This window comes from Aedes albopictus, chromosome 3 (assembly GCF_035046485.1).
Source record: "Aedes albopictus strain Foshan chromosome 3, AalbF5, whole genome shotgun sequence".
NCBI lineage: Eukaryota > Metazoa > Arthropoda > Insecta > Diptera > Culicidae > Aedes > Aedes albopictus.
Genome location: NC_085138.1, coordinates 109,090,982 through 109,114,340, shown reverse-complemented (window position 1 = coordinate 109,114,340; position 23,359 = coordinate 109,090,982). Strand labels below are relative to the sequence as shown.

Genomic DNA, 23,359 nt, shown 5'->3' with positions numbered 1-23,359 from the left:
CTCAATGAGTTCTCCAGGAATACCTACGGGAGTGCCAAGGGAATTCCTCCAGAAGTTCCCCGAAAATTCCTCCAAAAGTTAATAGGGAATTCCACCAGGAGGTCCCCAGGAATTTCTCCAGGAGTTCCCGGGGATTACTCCAGGAGTACCCTGGGAATTACACCAGGAGTTTCTTAAGGAGGTCCTCGAAAATTCCTCTATTAGTTCCACGATAACTATTCCAGCAGTTCCCCGGGAAACCCTCCAGGAATTCCTCAGGAATTCATCCAAGAGTTCCTGTAGGAGTTCCTTTGGAATTCTTCCAGGAGTTTCCTGAGAATTCCTCCAGGTGTTTCCTCTAGAAATTTCTCAAGAATTCCCTCAGGATTTTCCCTAGAACTCCTCCAGGAGTTATGAGGGAATTTCTCCCGGAGTTCCCTGGGAATTCCTAGAGAAATTTCTGGAGAACTCCTGATGAAATTTCAAAAGAACTCCTTGAGAAAAATCTTGAGGATTTCCTGAAAAAATACCCGGAGAACTCCAAGAGAATTTCTAGGCAATTCTTGGATGAATCACCGAGGAACTCCTGGAGGTATTCATACAGAACATCTGGGTGAATTTCAGAAGGATTCCTAGTGGAACTCCCGAAGAAAACATGGTGGAATTCCCCAGAAACTCCTGCAAAATACTTGAAAACTCATGGATAAATTACCTAAGAAATCCTGTAGGTATTTATAGAGACCATCTGGATAAACTCCTGAAGGATTCCTATATTCCCGGGAAACTCCTGGATAACTCCCGACAACTCTTTTGGAATTCGTGGCGATATTACCGAGGAATTTCTAGAGAAATTCCCGAGAAACTCCTGAAGGATTTCTTGTAAACCTTCTGCAGGAATTCCCAAAGAACTCTAAGAGGAACTTCTTTTAGGAAATCCTGGAGGAATTCTTGAGAAACTACTGAAGAATTTCCTGATGAACTCCTTAAGGGATTCTCGGGGAAATCCTGAAAAATCCCGAGGAGATCCGGAAGGAATTCACGAGTAACTCCTTTTAAAACTCACATGGAAATCTAGGAGGAATTTTCGAGACATTACTGAAGCAATTTCCATGAAGCTCTTGAAGTTATTAGTGAGGAACATTAAGAAATCTTGAAAAGCTTTAAGAAAAATTTCCGAGGAATTTCTGGAAGAATTTGCTAGAAATCCCTGGAGAAACTGTCAAAGAAAACTTGGAGGTATTAATAAAGAATATCTGGATGAATTCCTAGTTAAACTCTCGAGGAACTTCTGGAGGAATTTCCTGGTAATTTCTGGAATAATTTCCGGGGAACTTCTGAAAGAATGCCTTAGGGGATCCTGGAGGAGTGCCCAAGAGCTTCTTGGAAAACTATGAGAAATTCTCGGGGAACCTCTGGAGGAATTCCCATGATACTGTTGGAGGAATTTCCGTTGAACTCCTGAATGAAATTCCTGAGGAGCTCTAGGAAATTTTCCTAAGAAGCCCCTGAAGAGATTTCTAAGAATCTCCTACAGCAATTTCCAGGGATATTGTGGAGGAATTCCCGAGAATATCTTAGAGTAATTCCTGTGGAATTCTCAGGAAACTCCTAGAGCAATTTCCGAGAAGCTCTGTGGAACTCCTAGAGGAATGTTTGATACATTCATTCATTTATTTAGTTCACATCAAATTCATGATAATACTGAATCAACAATTTGCCGCCATAATACTCGATTTGCAGCTGCAGCTCTCCATCCTCGGTCACGCCCAACACTCGCCAGATCACGCTCCACCTGGTCCGCCCATCGTGCTCTCTGCGCTCCACGCCTTCTTGTACCAACCGGATGGTTAGCAAACACCAACTTTGCAGGGTTGTTGTCCGGCATTCTTGCAACATGCCCTGCCCACCGTATCCTTCCAGCTTTGGCCACTTTCTGGATACTGTGTTCGCCGTAAAGTGCAGCGAGCTCGTGGTTCATCCTTCTCCGCCACACACCGTTCTCCTGCACACCGCCGAAGATCGTCCTTAGCACCCGTCGCTCGAAAACTCCGAGTGCTTGCAGGTCCTCCTCGAGCATCGTCCATGTCTCGTGTCCGTAGAGAACCACCGGTCTTATTAGCGTCTTGTACATGGTACATTTGGTGCGGGGGTGAATCTTTTTTGACCGCAGTTTCTTCTGGAGCCCATAGTAGGCCCGACTTCCACTGATGATGCGCCTTCGTATTTCACGGCTCACGTTATTGTCAGCCGTTAGCAAGGAACCGAGGTAGACGAATTCTTCTACCACCTCGAAAGTATCCCCGTCTATCGTAACATTGCTGCCAAGGCTTGTCCTGTCTCGCTCAGTCCCACCTACCAGCATGTACTTTGTCTTAGCCGCATTCACCACCAGTCCGACCTTTGCTGCTTCACGTTTCAGGCGGGTGTACTGTTCTGCCACCGTTCCAAATGTTCTGGCAATAATATCCATGTCATCCGCAAAACAGACAAATTGGCTGGATTTCGTGAAGATCGTACCCCGGCTGTTGAGCCCGGCTCGTCGCATAACACCTTCCAGGGCGATGTTGAATAGTAGGCAGGAAAGTCCATCACCTTGTCGTAGTCCCCGTCGAGATTCAAATGAACTGGATAGTTCACCCGAAATCCTTACGCTGTTCTGCACACCGTCCATCGTTGCTCTTATCAGTCTAGTCAGCTTCCCGGGAAAGCTGTTCTCGTCCATAATTTTCCATAGCTCTGTGTGGTCGATACTGTCGTATGCCGCTTTGAAGTCGATGAACAGGTGATGCGTTGGGACCTGGTATTCACGGCATTTCTGGAGGATTTGCCGTACGGTGAAGATCTGGTCCGTTGTCGACCGGCCGTCGATGAAACCGGCTTGGTAACTTCCCACGAACTCATTTACTTTAGGTGAAAGACGACGGAAGATGATCTGGGATAGCACTTTGTAGGCGGCATTCAAAACGGTGATCGCTCGAAAGTTCTCACACATTAACTTGTCGCCTTTCTTGTGGATGGGACAGATTATCCCTTCCTTCCACTCCTCCGGTAGCTGTTCGGTTTCCCAGATCTTGACTACTAACTGGTGCAGACAGGTGGCCAACTTTTCCGGGCCCATCTTGATGAGTTCTGCTGCGATACCGTCCTTACCAGCCGCTTTGTTGTTTTTGAGCTGGTGGATGGCATCCTTAACTTCCCTCAGCGTGGGAGTTGGTTCGTTCCCGTCCTCTGCTGCACCAACATAGTCATTTCCTCCGCTGCCTTGGTCCTCCGTGCCTACATTCTCTTCGCCATTCAGGTGCTCGTCGAAGTGCTGCTTCCACCTTTCGATCACCTCACGTTTGTCCGTCAGGAGGCTCCCTTCCTTATCCCTGCATATTTCGGCTTTCGGCACGTAGCCTTTGCGGGATGCGTTGAGCTTCTGGTAGAACTTGCGTGTTTCCTGTGAACGGCACAGCAGTTCCATTTCCTCGCACTCCGCTTCTTCCAGGCGGCGCTTTTTCTCCCGGAAGAGACGGGTCTGCTGCTTCCGCTTCTGTCTGTATCGCTCCACATTCTGTCGGGTTCCATGCTGCAGCATTACCGCCCGCGCTGCATCCTTCTCCTCCAGAACCGCTCTGCACTCCTCGTCGAACCAATCGTTTCGTCGACTCCGTTCTACGTACCCGATAGTGCTCTCGGCTGCGTTGTTGATGGCTGCTTTCATTGTACTCCAGCAGTCCTCTAGAGGGCTCACATCGAGCACACCCTCGTCCGGCAACGCTGCCTCGAGATTCTGCGCGTATGCGGTGGCGACATCCGGTTGCTTCAGTCGCTCTAGATCGTACCGGGGCGGCCGCCGGTAATGTACGTTGTTAATAACGGAGAGTTTTGGGCGCAGTTTAACCATCACCAGGTAGTGATCGGAGTCGATATTAGCGCCACGATAGGTCCTGACGTCGATAATGTCGGAGAAGTGCCGTCCATCAATCAGAACGTGGTCGATTTGCGATTCCGTTTGTTGTGGTGATCTCCAGGTGTAACGATACGGGAGGCTGTGCTGGAAGAAGGTGCTACGAATGGCCATGTTCTTGGAGGCGGCGAAATCGATGAGGCGTAGGCCATTTTCGTTCGTCAGCTGGTGGGCGCTGAACTTTCCAATCGTCGGTCTGAATTCCTTCTCCTGGCCTACCTGAGCGTTTAGATCCCCTATGATGATCTTGACGTCGTGGTTTGGGCAGCGGTCGTACTCGCGTTCGAGCTGCGCGTAAAATGCGTCTTTGTCATCATCAGTGCTTCCGGAGTGTGGGCTATGCACGTTTATTATGCTAATGTTGAAGAATCGGCCCTTGATCCTCAACCTGCACATTCTTTCGTCGATCGGCCACCAACCGATCACGCGCCTCTGCATGTCGCCCATCACTATAAAAGCTGTTCCCAGCTCACGTGTGTTGCCGCAACTCTGGTAGATGGTATGATTACCTCTAAACGTTCGCACCATGGATCCTGTCCAACACACCTCCTGCAGCGCTACGATTCCGAACCCGCGGTCCTTCAGTATATCGGCGAGTATACGGGTGCTCCCGATGAAGCTGAGAGATCTGCAGTTCCACGTACCGAGCTTCCAATCGCAAGTCCCTTTTCGTCGCTGTGGTCGTCGCCATTGGTATCGGTTCGCATTCTTCTCTTGTTGATTTTCCGGTGCTAGTCTTTTTTACGGCTGGCTCGCAGGGCCTGACACCAACCCACTAACCCAGGGAGCTGGGCTTACCTTCCCGGAAGCTACGGGTTCTGCATTGGCATGTTTGATACATATACTCTTTGAAGAATTCACGTGGAAAACTGGAACATGAAAAAAAAAAACTTGTGAAGGATTTCACGAGGAACTCCTTCAAGAACTTTTGTGGAATTCATGAAGAAAACTCTTGGAGAAATCCATTAGTAACTCCAGTCGAAATCTACAGCAACTTCCGGGAATCTGTTGGAGAAATTCACAATGAACTCCTGGAGAAAATCTCGAGTAACTTAACGTTTAATTACCAGGGAACTTTTAGAAAATATCTCGGGGAGCTCCTGAAGGAATTCCCATGGATCTGCTGGGGGAATTTTCCGAAAAAACTCAAGGAGAAATTCCCGAGGAACTCTAAGGGATTTTTCCAAGGAACTCCTGGAAGAATTCCCGAGGAACCACTGAAGAAATTTCCGACAAACTCCTGGATGAATTCCCGTGGAACTCCTGTAGGAATTGCATGCAACAGTGCTATTAGTAATTCCTTTGCGAATTTTACTCTGTAGGTAGAATTCCTAAAATAAATGCTATTGACATTTCCGATGAACTTCAGCGGGAAATTCCGAAGAACTCTTGGAAAAATTCACGGTGAATAATAAGCACTCCTGAATCATTCCGAAGAAATCCTGGAAGAATTCCCAAGCATCTCTTGGAGAAATTCCTGAGGAACTCCAAGAAGAATTTCCGTTAAGCTCCTGGATGAATCCCCAAGAAACGCTTGATTCCCTCCTTCCTGTGGAATTTCTGAGAAATTGCCAGAGTTTTCCTGGAAAAATCTCGAAGAACTCCTGCCCGGAGAAATCATGGAGTAATTTCCGAGGAAACTCTTGGAAGAATTCCGAGAAATTATTTTGGAATATGCTTTTGTAGGTTTTTATTAATTTTTTGGCAACTTTGGAAAATAATTCAGCATTTTTAATATTTTTCGGAATTTCTTCAACAATCGCTTTCAGGCGAAGATAGAACACCAGGAAGAGCTAACACAGATCGCCATGGGATTAGAGAAAAACTGCTAGAGGTAGAACAAGGACTCGTTGAAGATGACGATGAGGAGTTCCACGTAGAAGTCGAGGCCAGTCAAAGGCGATGACCATCTTGGAGCAGCAAAAAAAAAAAGAACTAGGTCCAGCAGTATGGAGGAAATGCAGCGAACGATTGACGAGGACGGTACAAAGAAGGATCGTTGCCCGCGGAAGTTATTGACCAAATGGTTCATGTGGATAATCAGAACAAAGTGCCGATCGCAAAGTAAATCCTCTCAAAGTCTGCTGACCCATGCAAGAAAATCTTCGCTAACTGATGCACCCTCTAGCTACATATCCTGAACCATTTAAGCAAGTTGCGTCTTCATTTTAGCCAGTGTCATGACGAATTCTACAAACAGATCGATTTACAACGCAACAAACTATAATAGGGTGACATTGGGTATTATCGGCAGGTTTGTTCTCTTCGTCATGGGGGGGTTTTGTCAACCAAATTGCCTGAAACTTGGCCATATCATTCAGCTTAATTGGGAAGGATTTGAGGCCAGCTCTGAGTTCAATAGGGTTCAAAAAACCCCCCAAGACGAAGTGGACAAAACGGCCGAGAATAGGTAATTTCCCCTATATGAAACAAACAAAAATTATTTATTGTTTTACAATCATTTTTTTTTAATTCAGCCTATTTGCAGAAACAGGCCCTCACAGTTGTTCGAAGTCCTGGGAAAGAAAGGACCAACGGCTACGCCTCATGACCATAAAAAGCGGAGCAATTTTGTTTTCGTTTGCTAGATACGGGACCTAAGCTGGTGGTGAAAAGCGTACATGGCCCTATTTATAGCTGCAATACTTTTGTTTTGCAGAATACTCATATGAAACTCCTTGCGGGATTCGAGCAGGTACTCTTGGAAGAATATCAAATGGAATATGTACACTTCCGTTCAAAAGTTTGGGGTCACCCCCTCAAAAACATGTATTTTTTTTAGGCCCATATCTCCGCCAATTTGCGTCCGATTTCAAAACCCTAGGTTTCATTCAAAAGATAATAAGTCAAAGAAACTTTGAACATGATTTAAAAGAAACTTTTTCAAAAAAATTGTATGTAAACTTAACCCAAAGTTGCCAAATTTTCTAAAAAATGAATATAAACTTACGGCAGTGTTGCTGGATGTTGGGTCGACCAAATTTTAAGATGAGAGCGGTAATATGACCCATTTTCTATTAGCTTTCAACTGCTTTTTACAGAACTTAGCTAAAAAATCTAGAAAAAAAAGTTATTAAGTAAATTAATCCTTGATGTCATCGACCAAAAGTTTGGGGTCACCCCTCAATATGATGTATCGGTCAAAAGTTTGGGGTCACTTTCGTTAAACATGGAAAAGTGTTTTGGTGATATCTTCGTCATCTATAGTTCAATTTTAATTATTTTTGGCTCATTTCAAAGATAATTAACTAAATTTACGTTTGATGTCTTCAACTTAACGTATTTAACGATTTTTGTATATAAAAATGTTATGTAAAGTTAGCACATTTTACCACGCTTCAAAAAATGAGGCAACTTTACGTTAAGTTTTAGTATGTAAATTTCAACAAATATGTGTGGTTCAATGTCTATGCAGTAAGTATCATTCATTTTGTTTCAAATAAGCCAAGAAGAATTAAAATTGAATGAAAGATGACAAAGATATCAACAAATCACTTTTCCATGTTTTACGATAGTGACCCCAAACTTTTGGCCGATACAGCATTTTGAGGGGTGACCCCAAACTTTTGGTCGATGACATCAAGGATTAATTTACTTAATAACTTTTTTTCTAGATTTTTTAGCTAAGTTCTGTAAAAAGCAGTTGAAAGCTAATAGAAAATGGGTCATATTACCGCTCTCATCTTAAAATTTGGTCGACCCAACTTCCAGCGACACTGCCGTAAGTTTATATTCATTTTTTAGAAAATTTGGCAACTTTGGGTTAAGTTTACATACAAATTTTATTGAAAAAGTTTCTTTTAAATCATGTTCAAAGTTTCTTTGGCTTATTATCTTTTGAATGAAACCTAGGGGTTTGAAATCGGACGCAAATTGGCGGAGATATGGGCCTAAAAAAATGACATGTTTTTGAGGGGGTGACCCCAAACTTTTGAACGGGAGTGTATCTGTGGCAATCCTTGAAGGATTGCATCAATTTCAGATGACGAATCTGGTGAATATTTTTGAAAGGAATGTTGAAGGAACTCCCTCAAGAATCTCAGAAGAAACTTGAAGTAGAGCTGTCGTAGCAGTAACTCCTGGGAAGAATATTTGAAGCAACTATTTCAAAAAAAATCATAAAAAAAATCATTGAAAAACGCTCTATATACAATTAATTAGCTTTCGTTATCTTTTTTTTTATAAATTCATAAAAAATCTCAATTAAAAGATCAAATTATTGTTGGCAAAAAGTTGTTTCATCTATAAATCACAATATCTACCATGTTGTCTCGAAATTGCCAACTCTTCACCTCTCTTCACAAATAGGTACATCCATATCATGATATATATATATATATATGATATATCACTTTCTGTCAATAAAACAAAATTTGAAACAGCGTTTTATTTTTTCATTCTGAAAAAAATCGAGTTTTGTAGCGAGCTCCATACAAAATTTTATGCAATGATTTTTCCATAATGCAACCCATTTGAGTTGCATAATGTTCATAATGCAACTCAAATGAGTTGGATTATGAACATTATACAACTTTTTCATTATTTAACTCATTTCAGTTGCATAATGAACAAGTTCGGAAAAATTGGCCATTATGATACCAAAATAAATTATATAATAGTTATTTATGTAACGAGTTGCAAAAAGTTGTTTTTTTCAGCACGAGTCATACATTTATCCAACGAGGCCTGCATTGGCGAATCTAGCTTTATCTTTTTTCTTGCTCACTCTCCTAAACAAACACGAGAACGAGAAGGGTGGAGAGGGATGCCGCGGTACCCCTTTGCATCCTTCTCTTTCTCGTGTTTGTTTAGGAGAGTGAGCAAGAAAAAAGAAAAAGTTAAAACTAGGTACTTTTAACATTCACTTTTCTTCTACTGCATCAACATTTTCAATAACAATCATATTTTCGCTTTCTTCCAGATCACCAATCATGGAACTACTAGTTTCGAGAAACGCTAACCAACCCGAATCGAACCAGTCATCGATCGCTCGTCGCCCGAGCAACAGTAGCGGAATTATCAACCCAGCAGCCACATTAGATCTGGATGACACTGGTAGCATTATCAGCGACATCTCGAAAATCCCCCGTGTTCCAGGCGACGGAGCCCAGGCAGAAGATGTGGACCACTGCAGTACGGCCAATTTGGAATTGCGTAAACAGGAACGGTTGCCAACGTTAGCCCTACAACAGCAACAGCAGCAGCAGGATGAACGATGCCAATCCCTGACAAAGATTAGCAATGGAGATTTGTGCAAACCGTCCGAAGCTCGAGGTAAGTCGTTCGTGTACGCATAACTGCACACACACCCAAATCATCATCGTTGTTGGATTGTTGATGGCACCACAGGTACAAATCGCGCCAGTGTCAGTAGCAACGGTAATCGCCCACGGGAATTACATTGTAGTTAATCACTTCCGGTCGACACATGCCCAACCCCGGCTCCGTTATGACACAATCGAATTGATATCATCAAGCAGCCAACCGATCCCTTTCCCATTCAACATATGCATTTACGTAGACAGTCCCCAACGGGGAATCAGGCACAGGTAGTTCGTTTGCTAGAGGAGAACGTGATAAGGTGAATCGAAGACCAGCCAAAATATCACCGGCAATCATCTGCCTTTATGACAATTTAATTGAACAACTGTAGATTGATAGTTTTGATTGATGAACAATACTTCTCCGAAATTATCGACGTCAGGAAAGACTGCCATTGACTCTGAATACTACTAACTGGTAATGACAAAGCTTCGACCGATACCATTCGTCATCAACAATGTACGGTACCGACGGCTGCCTCGGCCTTCGTGGCAGTGTTGCCGGACAAGGATGAGCTTAATGTGGCCCTCTCGAGGACTGCTTGAGTAGTGGTTAAGGCTATGGATCGCCAATCCAGAGACGGCGGGTTCGATTCACGTTCTGGTCGGGAAAATTTTCTCGACTCCCTGAGCAAAGTGTATCATTGTACTTGCCTCACAATATACAAATTTATACAATGTCAGGCAAAGAAAGCCATTCAATTAATAACTGTGGGAGTGCTCAAAGAACTCTAGGTTGAAGCGAGGCAGGCCAAGTCCCTATGGGGACGTAGAGCCATGAGGAAGAAGAAGAAGGACCAGCCGTCGAATAACTAAATCAAGACCAACAATTGAAAAGGCCACATCAACATTTTGTAAACAAACATGTTTCTGTCAACTTGTGGCCTTCTGAACTTACACCCACACACCTCACCACCACTAACAGGAAGCGCAAATATCAAGGTTCCTGATAGTGGTGGTGAGATGCGTGGGTGGATCTCAGAACTGCCGTAATTCTGCAAAGTGACGTAAGCGCCATTCAAAATTTCGTTTTTTTTTGTATATTTTATATAATATCTGGTGTAAAAATAACACTGTGGTATGCTTGCAGTATCAGAATGCAAGGTCTAGTCATAATCTATCATCTATGGAAAGACACTTAGAAGATGAGAAAGAATTTTATGCATAATAACCGAAAATAGGGCCGAAACTCTCAATGTCGCTTACGTCACTTTGCAGAATTACGGCCTCAAGTCGACAGAAACGTGTTTGTTTACGCAATGTTGATGTGGCCTTTTCAATTATTGGTCTGGAAATTGGACCTCTCGGACTTATTTTGTCCGAAAAATTTATTAAGTGCATTTTGTAGTACTTTTCCCCAATCATCATACGTACCAGCATGTTGTTATCCTCCCGTTCCTTTTTTTTTCGACAATTTCATCGCAACCATCAGCCAGCGCAGCGACCGAGGAAAATGCGATAAAAGTGATAACACGGTTCGTCATTATTCCAGTCAACTTTTTTTTCCCTTCTTGCTCACGTCCGATATCGGCAGACAGTGACCTACACCTCCTATCTACATATTTGTATCTGCGCGGCGGTGATGATACCAATATACATATTAACATACCTATGTACAGAGCTTTTCCCGGTCGTTGTGGCTTTCCTTAGCATTTTTCCACATCCTGCTGTCCTATGCTTTGCTTCCGATACCCTTTTCACGCATGAACTATATCAGTGTGTCATATCAGTAACCGCGCCATGCCATCAATGGCACTGGTTTTCAAACGCTTTTGTCAAATGGTTTCATCTGATGAATCATGCTTTTTTGGGGTTCGGTGAATTGAATAAATGAGCTATTTAATGAAACCTTTTGAAAAGCTACCCACTCTTATCAGAGAGTACTGTCAAACAGAAAGGAAATTAATGCTGAGTTCGCCCTTTTAAATGTTGAATTTGGATTCAATTCAACCAGATATCCTAACTATTGGGCAGCTTTAATGTGGGTGTTGGGGCCCAAAATTAGCTCTAACGTTACTCCGATGATTCACCATTTTGATTGCCACTCTTGGCCTTGCGCCCTGAAAGGATCAACAAACCCCTTAGCCCTGGACGGCACTAGGACTCTGTAATGAACAAATTTTCCCGATTGGTCTCCCAATCAGGCCTTGGAAAGTCTTCACGTCCATCACACGTACCTTTCCGTTCCTTCATGAGAGTCCTGACAACTCTTCCGATCCTCCAGGATTGAGCCAGCAGGCTGTTGATCTGACCATCTCCTACGGATTTGAAGATGGTACAGATACTCAGACGACCAGCGTGTCCCAGAAGTGCTAACGAAGTTGTTGGATGTACTTCCAGCGGCCCAGTCGGTTGATCGAGACATCCTCATAAGATGGCTCAGGGATCTCTGTAAGTTGATGCTCAATCAGGAAATGACCTGTAATCACGACCAAATCGTTGGGATTACTGGACAGCAATTCCATCCGAATTCCACGAGAAGTCCTGAGTTCCACCGGAATTTATCAGTGCATTTCTGATCTTGTACCGACGTTTCGAACACTCTAAGCAGAATTCGAAGGTGGATTTCTGATTAATTTGCATTTGATAACCTGGCTAGATCCCACCATGATTCTGACGGAGAACATCACTGAGGAACCTGACTAGCTTCCACTAGCAAATATGACTGGATTAAACCAGAGAGATCTCGACGGGATCCAAACTGGAACTCAAACCGAATTCCACCACGAAACCTGTCTAGATTCCAAAATAAATTTCGATGGGAGTCCAACAGGATTCTATTACAAGTTCTGTTTTTGTGTTAAATGTACTATTTTAACTTGTAAGCATTTTACCAGGCATCCAATTTTTCACTCACGCGATCAAAATCCCCGGATTTATCCGCCTCCGCGATCATGATTATTCACTGCATGGGATGAAAAATAAAAGTCTCTCACTCCAGCGCTCACGATTATTCTCTTTCTCTCCATGCACAACTCACGGATAAACAACAAAGCATCCAAGTTTTCACTCCGTCCGCGAGCCACGTAACGTCTCCACCGATGCATGAGATTAATTATTTGACGTTTAGTGGTACCGTGTTTACAAAAAATCTATTATTTTCAAGGCCATCTCGATAACACGGTACCGCTCAGACGTCACCCGGGTGAAAACGTAGATTCGTGCAGACTGAGCAACCCTTTTCTCCTGCGGGAGCGAACGAGCGCTAGTTGGAGAGAGCATACTTTTATCACGCAAAGGAACCGGAGTGAGCGCCTTTTCAGTCTTCTATGGGTGCAAGGAAAATATCGCAGGCTGCTTTATCCGGATAATATCACTGTGTGATAGATCGTTACTCGCGTGAGTGAGTGAAAAATTTGGTGCCTGCATTTTACTATGTTCAATGCACATTTATAGTGCTCTGAAGTAAAAGAGCAAAGTAAGATGAAGTAAGATATCAGGCATCTCATTTTTGATGGCCTACTTTCAGGTCATTTCGGGCATAAATCAATTATCCGATAAGTGAATCATTCCCTATCAAGGACGTCAAAATTTAAACGTGTCGTATCAAAACCTGAATCAAGATCAAGGGGCTAGTCGCTTGGAACATTGTGCCAAGAGGTGCCAAGCACACCGTCTTATACGCTGTGTGACACACCGAGGCACTCTGAGGCACAATTTTGACACTTGAGTTTGGGTGAAAAAACTAGGCAACCATGTGCATTTGACCTGTAAAATGAAAACAAACAGTTGGTTGTCTTGGTAGTTTCCAAGCAAAATTGGAATCATCAACCAGTGGCACTTCGGGGCACACTGAGGCACAATTCAATACTCGGTGGCACACTGAAAATAATTGGCGCAAGTAAAGATGTGCTCAGCGGCTCCCCCTTGATCAAGATGCCCCATACATTTGTTCAACATCATTAACCTTCCGTAACTTGCGCGGTTAACTACCTGCGTCAGCACCACACTAATGCTAGGCGAGATTTTTTCCACGTGTTGTACAAAATACAACAGCGCGATCGCTCGAGGGTTAAGACAAGACATAATCAACAATAGTACGCCACAATACTCGGTTTGTGGCTGCCGTTCTCCATCCTCGGTCAGTCGAGCCTGATGCTCGCCAAGTCACGCCCCACCTCATCCGCCCATCGTGCCCCCCATGCCTTCTTGTGCCAACCGGATCTGTCGCGAACACCAACTTTGCAGGGTTGTTGTCCAGCATGCTTGCAGCATGCCCTGCCCATCGTATCCTTCCGGCTTTGGCCACCTTCTGGATGCTGGGTTCGCCGTAAAGTGCAGCGAGCTCGTGGTTCATCCTTCTCCGCCACACACCGTTCTCCTGCACACCGCCGAAGATCGTCCTTAGCACGCGTCGCTCGAAAACTCCGAGTGCTTGCAGGTCCTCCTCGAGCATTGTCCATGTCTCGTGTCCGTAGAGGATCACCGGTCTTATTAGTGTTTTGTACATGGTGCATTTGGTGCGTGTGTGAATCTTTTTCGACCGCAGTTTCTTCTGGAGCCCGTAGTAGGCCCGACTTCCGCTGATGATGCGCCTCCGAATTTTACGGCTCACGTTGTTGTCAGCCGTCAGTAAGGATCTGAGGAAGACGAATTCCTCCACCACTCCGAAAGTATCCCCGTCTATCGTAACATTACTACCCAGCCGGATCCGGTCGTGTTCGGTTCCGCCTACCAGCATGTACTTTGTTTTTGAGGCATTCACCACCAGTCCGACCTTTGCTGCTTCGCGTTTCAGGCGGGTGTACAGCTCTGCCAAATGTTCTGGCAATAATGTCCATGTCGTCCGCAAAGCACACAAATTGACCGGATTTTGTGAAAATCGTTCCCCGGCTCGTCGCATCACACCTTCCAGAGCGATGTTGAAGAGTAGGCATGAGAGTCCATCACCTTGTCGCAGTCCCCGGCGAGATTCAAATGAACTAGATAGTTCACCCGAAACCCTTACGCAGTTTTGCACACCGTCCATCGTTGCTTTAATCAGTCTAGTCAGCTTCCCAGGAAAGCCGTTTTCGTCCATGATTCTCCATAGCTCTGCGCGGTCGATACTGTCGTATGCCGCTTTGAAGTCGATGAACAGGTGATGCGTTGGGACCTGGTATTCACGGCATGTCTTGAGGATTTGCCGTAGGGTAAAGATCTGGTCCGTTGTCGACCGGCCGTCGATGAAGCCGGCTTGATGACTTCCCACGAGCTCATTCGTTTTAGGTGATAGACGACGGAAGATGATCTGGGATAGCACTTTGTAGGCAGCATTCAAAATAGTGATCGCCCTGAAGTTCTCACATTCCAAATGGTCGCCTTGTATGTGATTGGGGCAGATTACCCCTTCCTTCCACTCCTCCGGTAGCTGTTCGGTTTCCCAGATCCTGACTATCAGCCAATGCAGACAGGTGGCCAACTTTTCTGGGCCCATCTTGATGAGTTCAGCTGCGATACCATCCGTACCGGCTGCTTTGTTGGTTTTGAGCTGGTGAATGGCATCCTTAAATTCCCTCAGCGTGGGAGTTGATTCATTTCCGTCCTCCGCTGCACTGGCGTCGTCGTTTCCTCCGTTGCCGTGGTCTCCCGTGCCTACGTTCTCCACGCCGTTCAGGTGTTGATCGAAGTGCTGCTTCCATCTTTCGATAACCCCACGTCCGTGCGTCAAGAGGCCTCCGTCTTTATCCCTGCATATTTCAACTCGCGGCACGAAGCCGTTGCGGGTTGCGTTTAGCTTCTGATAGAACTTACGTGTTGCTTGGGAACGACACATCAGTTCCATTTCTTCACATTCCGCTTTTTCTCCCGAAAGAGGCCGGTCTGCTGTTTCCGCTTCTGTTTGTAACGTTCCACGTTCTGTCGGGTCCCTTGCTGCAGCATTACCGCCCTCGCTGCATTCTTCTCCTCCAAAACCGTTCTGCACTCTTCGTCGAACCATTCGTTCTGTCGATTCCGTTCCACGTACCCGATGGTGCTCTCGGCTGCGTCGTTGATGGCTGCTTTCACTGTACTCCAGCACTCCTCTAGAGGGGCCTCATCGAGCTCGCCCTCGTCTGACAACGCGGCGTAGATATTCTGCGCGTATGTTGAGGCGACATCAGGTTGCTTCAGTCGCTCTAGGTTGTACCGTGGCGGTCGCCAGTATCGTACATTGTTGATGACGGAGAGTTTTGGGCGCAGTTTGACCATCACCAGATAGTGGTCGGAGTCGATGTTGGCGCCACGATAGGTCCTGACGTCGATAATGTCGGAGAAATGCCGTCCGTCAATCAGAACGTGGTCGATTTGAGATTCCGTCTGCTGTGGTGATCTTCAGGTGTAACGATAAGGGAGGCTGTGTTGGAAAAAGGTGCTACGTATGGCCATATTTTTGGAGGCGGCGAAATCAATGAGGCGTAGGCCGTTTTCGTTCGTCTGCTGGTGGGCGCTGAACTTACCAATCGTCGGTCTGAATTCCTCCTCCTGGCCTACCTGAGCGTTCAAATCCCCTATGATGATCTTGACGTCGTGGCTTGGGCAGCGATCGTACTCACGTTCGAGCTGCGCGTAGAATGCGTCCTTGTCATCATCAGTACTTCCGGAGTGTGGGCTGTGCACGTTTATTATGCTGAAGTTGAAGAATCGGCCCTTGATCCTCAACCTGCACATTCTTTCGTCGATCGGCCACCAACCGATCACGCGCCTCTGCATATCACCCATCACGATGAAAGCTGTTCCCAGCTCGCATGTGTTGCCGTAGCTCTGGTAGATGGTATGATTACCTCTAAACGTTCGCACCATGGATCCTGTCCAACACACCTCCTGCAGCGCTACGATGCCGAACCCGCGGTCCTTCAGTAGATCGGCGAGTATGCGGGTGCTCCCAATGAAGTTGAGAGATCGGCAGTTCCACGTACCGAGTTTCCAATCGCAAGTCCTTTTTGTTCGCTGGGGTCGTTGCCGTTGGTCTCGGTTCGTATTATTCTGTTGCTGATTTTCCGTTACAATGGTTTTTTTTACGGCTGGCTCGTAGGGCCCGATACTAACCCCCTACTTTCCGGAGGACCATAGTGCACAGTTGAGCTTAGAGTCCTTCCCTGGCACTCGGACGTAGATCAGCCGCCCCTAACATGGGGATCAGACGCTGTTGTGAGCCGCTCCTCCTGGAGAACAGACGCTCAGGTTTGCCGAAGCAAACCCCCCCTTCCCTGTCAGCCTACGACCAAAGTTCCCACCGGGGTTGGTTACCCGATCTTCCCTAAAGTTGCTCATAGTTTCCGGCCGGTACCGCGTGGAGGTAGGGATAGGAGTTGCTGGGCAGAGGCTAGTGGATCACAATGGGATCTGAATTGCGCAGCATACCCAGCCTTTACCGTGCCTTCACAACAAAACATATTATTTAAATGTTATTTTATGAATGTATACCAATACCGTGCTCATAACAAAATAAGATTGCCTAACAAAAGATATTATGGAGAAGTAATGCATTGATAAGATAATGATAACAAACCAATATATAAAAACAGGTTATGTTATTTCGTAGTTATTAATTTGATATTCTCCTCTGCTCGGGAAACTATATTTTAGCGCCAGGCATTTTAAGTTTTTATACGATTTACTATGGGGTGCCTTAAAATCTTTAACAAGCGCATAGAAATTAGACTCAAACTTGAAAATATTTTGAAGGCATTGAAAATGTTCTACACCACTTATATACTTCTTAACCCCCAGGCCTGACGTAATATACAATAATACATAGAACTAACCACTTTTCAGATGAATTCATTTGAATTCCAACTAATGGGGCCTTGCTAAGAAGAAAGTTATGCAATTTTTACTCCTTCTGACTCAGACGTCTACCAAAATAAAACTGTCTTCGTGGCTCCAATTTTTGTGGCTCCCAGCATAATTGAAACTACAACTAATAGTGAAATAAACCTCAAAACTTCATTGAAAAGCATTAATGTATGTTTCTTTGGCAGCGGTTTGGAATTTTGTTGTAAGCCCCGTAGCCTACGGGTTAACGACATACCTGATCAGGAATTTATGCTGGTGCTGGCAGCTGCTCGAACCGACAGGGGTGTGTCGACAATCCGTGACGTTCAGCGGCCGGGGTACCGACTACAGTGGGTGACCGAACCTTCTGTTCCAGGGATTACCAGGGCTCCTCGACAGAAGCGTCGTCGGGAGGGCCACACGTGCGTGATGGGCCGAAACAACGTTGCGGGGATGGGCTGTGGCTAATGGTCCGATACTCTACCGTCTCCTCTCGTCCGGAAGGCCAACGTGCCTTCAACTGGTTCTCGCCTGTGGGAATACTCAACCACCGCGGTGCACCGTCACGTAATGAAAGCTTCCCTTGAAGACTCTCGGCAGTTCGGATGGCCTCTATCCCCGTTTGACTACCGTAATAGCGAGCCCGCACGGTCCGGGATTGCACTTCGTGGAACGTAACTGGCCACCGAAGGCCGTAAAGCTTTGAAACCCGTACAAAAAGCGTCAATCGGACGCTGCTGTCCGATTTGAATCTTTGATTAATTCCAAACAATAGATGAATTCAATAAACAATTATCTTTTGTACTGCACAAGAATGCACGAGAGCAGAACCTCTGTTCCTCGTGATAAAATACAACTTAAACTATTGTTCGTTGAAAAAGAATAGAATATTTTTTTAATTAAATATGGTTCGTTTGACTGCACTAAACAATCTTCCGATAACTTTTCAATAATTTTAGTAACGTAAAATGGGGTGTTAAGAACTTACCCAGTCAACACACGATCGTATATGATGTTGGATAGGATGCAAAAGTGGAGGCGATATACGCACTCTTTACACGCGATTAAATGGAAGCAGTACGCATATGGCCTCCACTTTAGCATCTTTTTCAACATCATATAGGACTTGGTGTTAGCTGGGTATGGGGTGTTAAGGGATTCATCTTCACATACTACTTTGAAAAATCGCTAAACAGTACAGTATGCGGCAGGAAAAAATGCGAAAGTGTTTTTCAACTTCAAACCTCATTTCGTCCATTTGACATTACCAATCTATGCTTCAACGTTCCATGATCTATAATAGGCTAGTTTTCTGGAAAGTTAATTAAAAAATTTCCCATTTTGGTCACTAACCTTTACAGGGCGGCGCCTGAAGATGAAGACAATCAGAATTATCAAACCGCAAAAAATCGCACAGGTCGCTAAATTTCGCACCTGATAAAACAAAATTTTTGATTTTCTCTACAATATCATCAAATATATGTACTTATTTCATCTGGCATGTGAAACTACATGTATCTAGATCAGTGTGGTCTGGTTGTTCATCGAATTTGAGCTAATTTTGTTACTATTATAGTAATTTTGTTTAATGACCATTGGGCGCGCAGTTTATCGATATCCGCTTATTAGGCCTACATTATCACATGTTAAACATCAAATATGTTCATTTTTATTTTTCAGTGCTAGAATATAGACATTGACTGATACACTGTCATGAAAAAATACACATATATATCCTATATTTAGCGTGTAATAGTGCCTTGAACTTTTCGCATTTTTATTCTGCCGCACCCTGTATAAAAATTGATTTAGTAATTCCTAAATTCGCTTAAAGTGTATGTTGGAAATAAAGAAGGAAATAGGGGGATTAGGGGCATAATGGACACCCGGGGCAAAATGGACACCCCTGTTTTTGCCGAAACCGTTGACTTTTATGTAAAACTTTCAATGCATAAGTGTAAAGGAACAAGCCATTGTTCTATTTTTCAAAAGTACCATTTATATTCCTTCAAAATAACCAAAATATCATTGAAATTGAAGTATGTTTTTCATATGGTTAATTTTTTATAATTTCGAAGCAGCAGCAAATAAGGTATTACGAGTGATTGAGTGTGTCCACCATACAAACAAGTGAATTGTTAGCTTATCTACATGTATACGTAGATTTAGCAATGGATGAAGTATTATATTTTATATCAGAACACACTGGAAATAGCAATTTTAATGTTGGAGTCTATTTGGGGCGAAATGAACACTGGCAATTATGAATGGATGTACGCGCGTTGCATACTGTTAGGCGTTTTAGAGAGTTTGAAAAAATTCAGTCCGATTATTTTAGCCTAAAATTTATTTATTTAACTTTGAAGTTATGTAAACTCGTCTAAGATGGAGTATTACATCTGTGGTATTGATCTCCGTTGGCAAATTGCTTAACTGGTCGATATTCTCAAAGATACAGTATAAAATATGCAGGGGTGTCCATTATGCCCCGATGGGTGTCCATTTCGCCCCGTACCTTTCCTGCCAGCCCCAAAAAACACACGGTTTTCAATTCATTATTTCTTCACAATAATGACATTCTACCAGCTGTAAATGATTGAAATTCGTAGGAAACAAGTTAAAGCTGTAAGCCAACTGATAATATATTAAGTTTTTGTCTGTTACACAGGCCTAACATACTCATTTGCTTAGAGTGTCCATTATGCCCCTAATACCCCTAACACTCATAAAAATACGTTTATGCAATTCAGTATCATAATTTTAATTTTATACTACTCATTTCAGTATCATAATGACCTACTTTTCCGTGTCGGTTCATTATGCAACTAAAATGAGTTGCATAATAAAAAAAAAAGTTGCATAATGTTCATAATGCAACCCATTTGAGTTGCATTATGAACATTATACAACTCAAATGGGTTGCATTATGAAAAAAACATCATTGCATAAAATGTTGTATGGAACTCGTTGCAAAATTTGATTTTTCAGCACTCTTCGTATTTATCCAACTCGGCAAGCCTCGTTGGATAAATGTACGACTCGTGCTGAAAAAATCAACTTTTTGCAACTGGTCACATAAATAACTATTTTAACTGGACATTATACATCAAAAATAGAACGACATTGCTTTTTCTCAATTTCGCTACCATTGAAACATTCATTTGTAAGGTCAGAAAGATTATTAGTAAAAATATGTGATTAATCGTAATGTGTTCTACAACTCATTTCAAACGAAACTAGGGTAAAATATTTGATGTTACTGAGGTAATTTTCGAACACCGAGAAATTTTGAGAAAAATAAGTATAGTTTCATAAACTGGTGGGGTGTTAGGGGATGAAATTTCTCATATAAGGTTTATAATTTGTATAACGAAGTTTTGAGGCAATTGATTCATTGTATAACAGTAACTATTCTGAAATACGTATGACGGATTTAATTTTCAGTTAAAAGCATCCAACTACAATATAGATCTTGATAAAGCAAGTGTTACATATAATACATATAATTAGAAAATTGATCAAATGTTTTATTCAATGCCCCAGTAGTTCCATCTTTACAGAAGTTTGTGTTTGTGATACTATGTTTTAACGAAGGCCTATTCTGCCCCCACTCGTAAAACAGTTCCATATAAATAGGAAACCCAGCAAAGATGGGACTGTTATGCGAGTGGCGGCAGTATTCTTCAAAATCGATTTTCCATCTGTTTTTTTTTTATTTAAATATTATCAATGATGGCGTTAAAACGTGACAGCTTTTTGAAAATATTGAATATGCTCGCTTGTTCCATATATAATGTAAACCAGACTGTCACTAACTCTTGCAAAAGCAATTATTTATAAAGATGATGCATGGCTGCTAAAATATCTAAACATCTAAAATATGACCAATGAGCGATGCTCCAGAGTAGAAATATCAGCATTGAATAGTTTACACACTGGTCAATCAAATGATGCTTGCATATAAAACATTTCAATATAAAAGAGTTTTTAAGTGAACAAAAATTTGTCAATACACATACTTAGTTTACAACCTGTTGGTCAGTCTGAACTGTTCAATAGTAAAATGTGAATAATGTGTTTATTAGAAATTGAAGCCACTCAGGTACAATTGACGGTATATTCCAGATTTCGAGGATTTAACTAAAAAAAACTCTTATACAAAGGTAGATGACATTGAAACTGTTTATGCACCTTCAGAACTATGATAATCTTTTTCGGCGATGTTTAAGAAATGTTACAGTCACCGTAAACAATTAATCAATTTTTATCTTTCTTTGAAATATAAGAACTTTTACATTTATCCCCTCAAGTTCGTTAACACCCCATTTTCATACTTTCTTAACATTTTGTTAAATATCTTATTTTTTTTCCAAAAAAATCGTCAAATACTGCAATCTATATGCGTGGCAGGCAGCAACACAATGATCAGACTGCTTTTCCTGAAAGTTTTAAGAAGCCTAGAAGTAATGGGAACGTCCCTTAACACCCCATTTTACGGTAATTCACTTTGAACTTTTACACACCTTTTATGATCAAAGAATTAATCGATATCACTGAACTGGCTTGTACTCTTCAGCCAAGATTATTTTGAAATGAAATAGTAGTCACAAAACGAATATGACATACTTACCCTAAATGCTTAGTCATTTTGTAATACATTCAATATTCACGCACAGTTTTATGTAAACATTAGACGAAATTATTTCATCTATGGGTTTATCCAGATAAGGCTTCAAAATTTATGGCTATAAATTTTAAATTTGCGGCTGATATATAAATGGTTCTTAAAACTATCAAAGCATGCAATAAAATTATAGCACATCTAAAATTACCAAAAACTAATTTTAAAACGTTATGAATGATAGAAACTATGATTTTACTACAAAATATTATATACAAAAAAAATAAACAGAAAGTCGAACAACGTTACAAAGTCTGGATGGTGAAGATAATACTGGGGATATTCGCACAACGAACAAGCTATCGGCTTAGCTGAAGCTGCGCTCCCAACACACATCACTAGACCAGCTAATCTGTAGCAAGTGTTAAGGCAGTATGGTCGTGAGACCTCTTGGTTAGGCAAGTCGAAGCGTGGTCCTGGCGATATAGCATCAACCGGTACAAGGCCTGTCTCGTCTTTAACGGTAGCTCGCAACGGCCTGAACTGGGTTACCTACGACAAGCATGTGCGGTTTTGGACAAACTCTACGCTTCAAAAATGTTTGTATGAACTAAAGACTACGATGGGATGAAGGTAGTTTGAGATGGCCAAAATGAGTCTACGTAAATAGCTTATGGACAGCGCCACTGTATTCCTTCGTTACTTGCTTCAGTCTCTCTTTGTTTAAAGGCATCCGTCGGTACTGTACAAAAATGACATAGAGTTTTCGTCGTATTGTTACCATTAGCATTAGCATTAGGGCCTGTCCATAAACTGCGTACACTCTTAGGGGGGAGGGGGTCTGGCCAAAGTCTACACTCCATAAAAATTTCGAAATTTTTGTAAGGACAAAAGTCTACGAGGGGGGAGGGGGTAGGTCTGAGATGGCCAAAAAATAGTCTACGTAGTTTAGAGCATTAGCATTAAGCAACTCGTAGGTGGTACAGTCCTAGACTGCTGTTATGAGGGTTGCTCCTTCCCATCCGAACCACAGCACAAAGACTTGAGACTAATCTCTGACTCTTAGACAAGTCTGACGCAATCCTTCAATGTTCGAGAACTGTCCAGGCCACGTACTTGCGACAGCTGAGGGATTGGAAAGGAAGATTAGTTGGACACCTAAGAACGGTATGTAGAGACCTCTACGTCCTCTCTGACGTAGGTATCACGGAGTTTGGGGTGTTGTTAGTGCACGCAAAAAAAAATCCGTTCCGATATACGTGCACTCTCATTCACGGCAACGGGAACAAACGGGAACTATGCATAGCAACGATAACAACAATAAGAAATGTACACCGTGAACTAGATGTCACGGTCTCTAGAACGCCCATATTGACAGCTGGAACTAGTTCCAGTTCACGGTGTATATTTGCCTGTTCTCATATTTGCGTTTGTTTGTTCACGTTTATCAGAACGGATTTATTAGCGTGTGGAAGGGTAAACTCCAAAGGATACGGCGAATTGTTACACAGCGTAACAAAAATTACGTTTTGGTCTGTCTCAAGAGCAAACTTATGTGTCTCTGAGGCAGCATCCATTTATTACGTAACGCTAAAATCGACATTTTTCGACCCCCCCCCCCCCCCCTCCCCTCTCCGTGACGCTTTTTTGTATGAAAACCCGAAAATTTTTGTATGGACCGTAACGCTCGACCATACTCCTCCCCTCTAGAGCGTTACGTAATTTGTGGATGGCGCCTGACAGATTTTG

General features: G+C 43.1%; 1 protein-coding gene across 6 annotated transcripts in view; it reads left to right on the top strand.

The window, feature by feature from the left end:
• LOC109414810 (adenylyl cyclase 78C) overlaps positions 1-23,359 on the top strand; it is a 420,295-nt gene that overhangs the window by 260,497 nt on the left and 136,439 nt on the right. For all 6 annotated transcript variants that reach the window (XR_002131191.3, XM_062859289.1, XM_062859288.1 and 3 more), the window contains one exon: positions 8,853-9,205. Coding sequence is in view for 5 of the 6 variants with exons in the window: in XM_062859289.1 (XP_062715273.1) it covers positions 8,863-9,205 (343 nt within the window). In the remaining variant the exon portion in view is untranslated. The remainder of the gene's footprint in view (positions 1-8,852; positions 9,206-23,359) is intronic.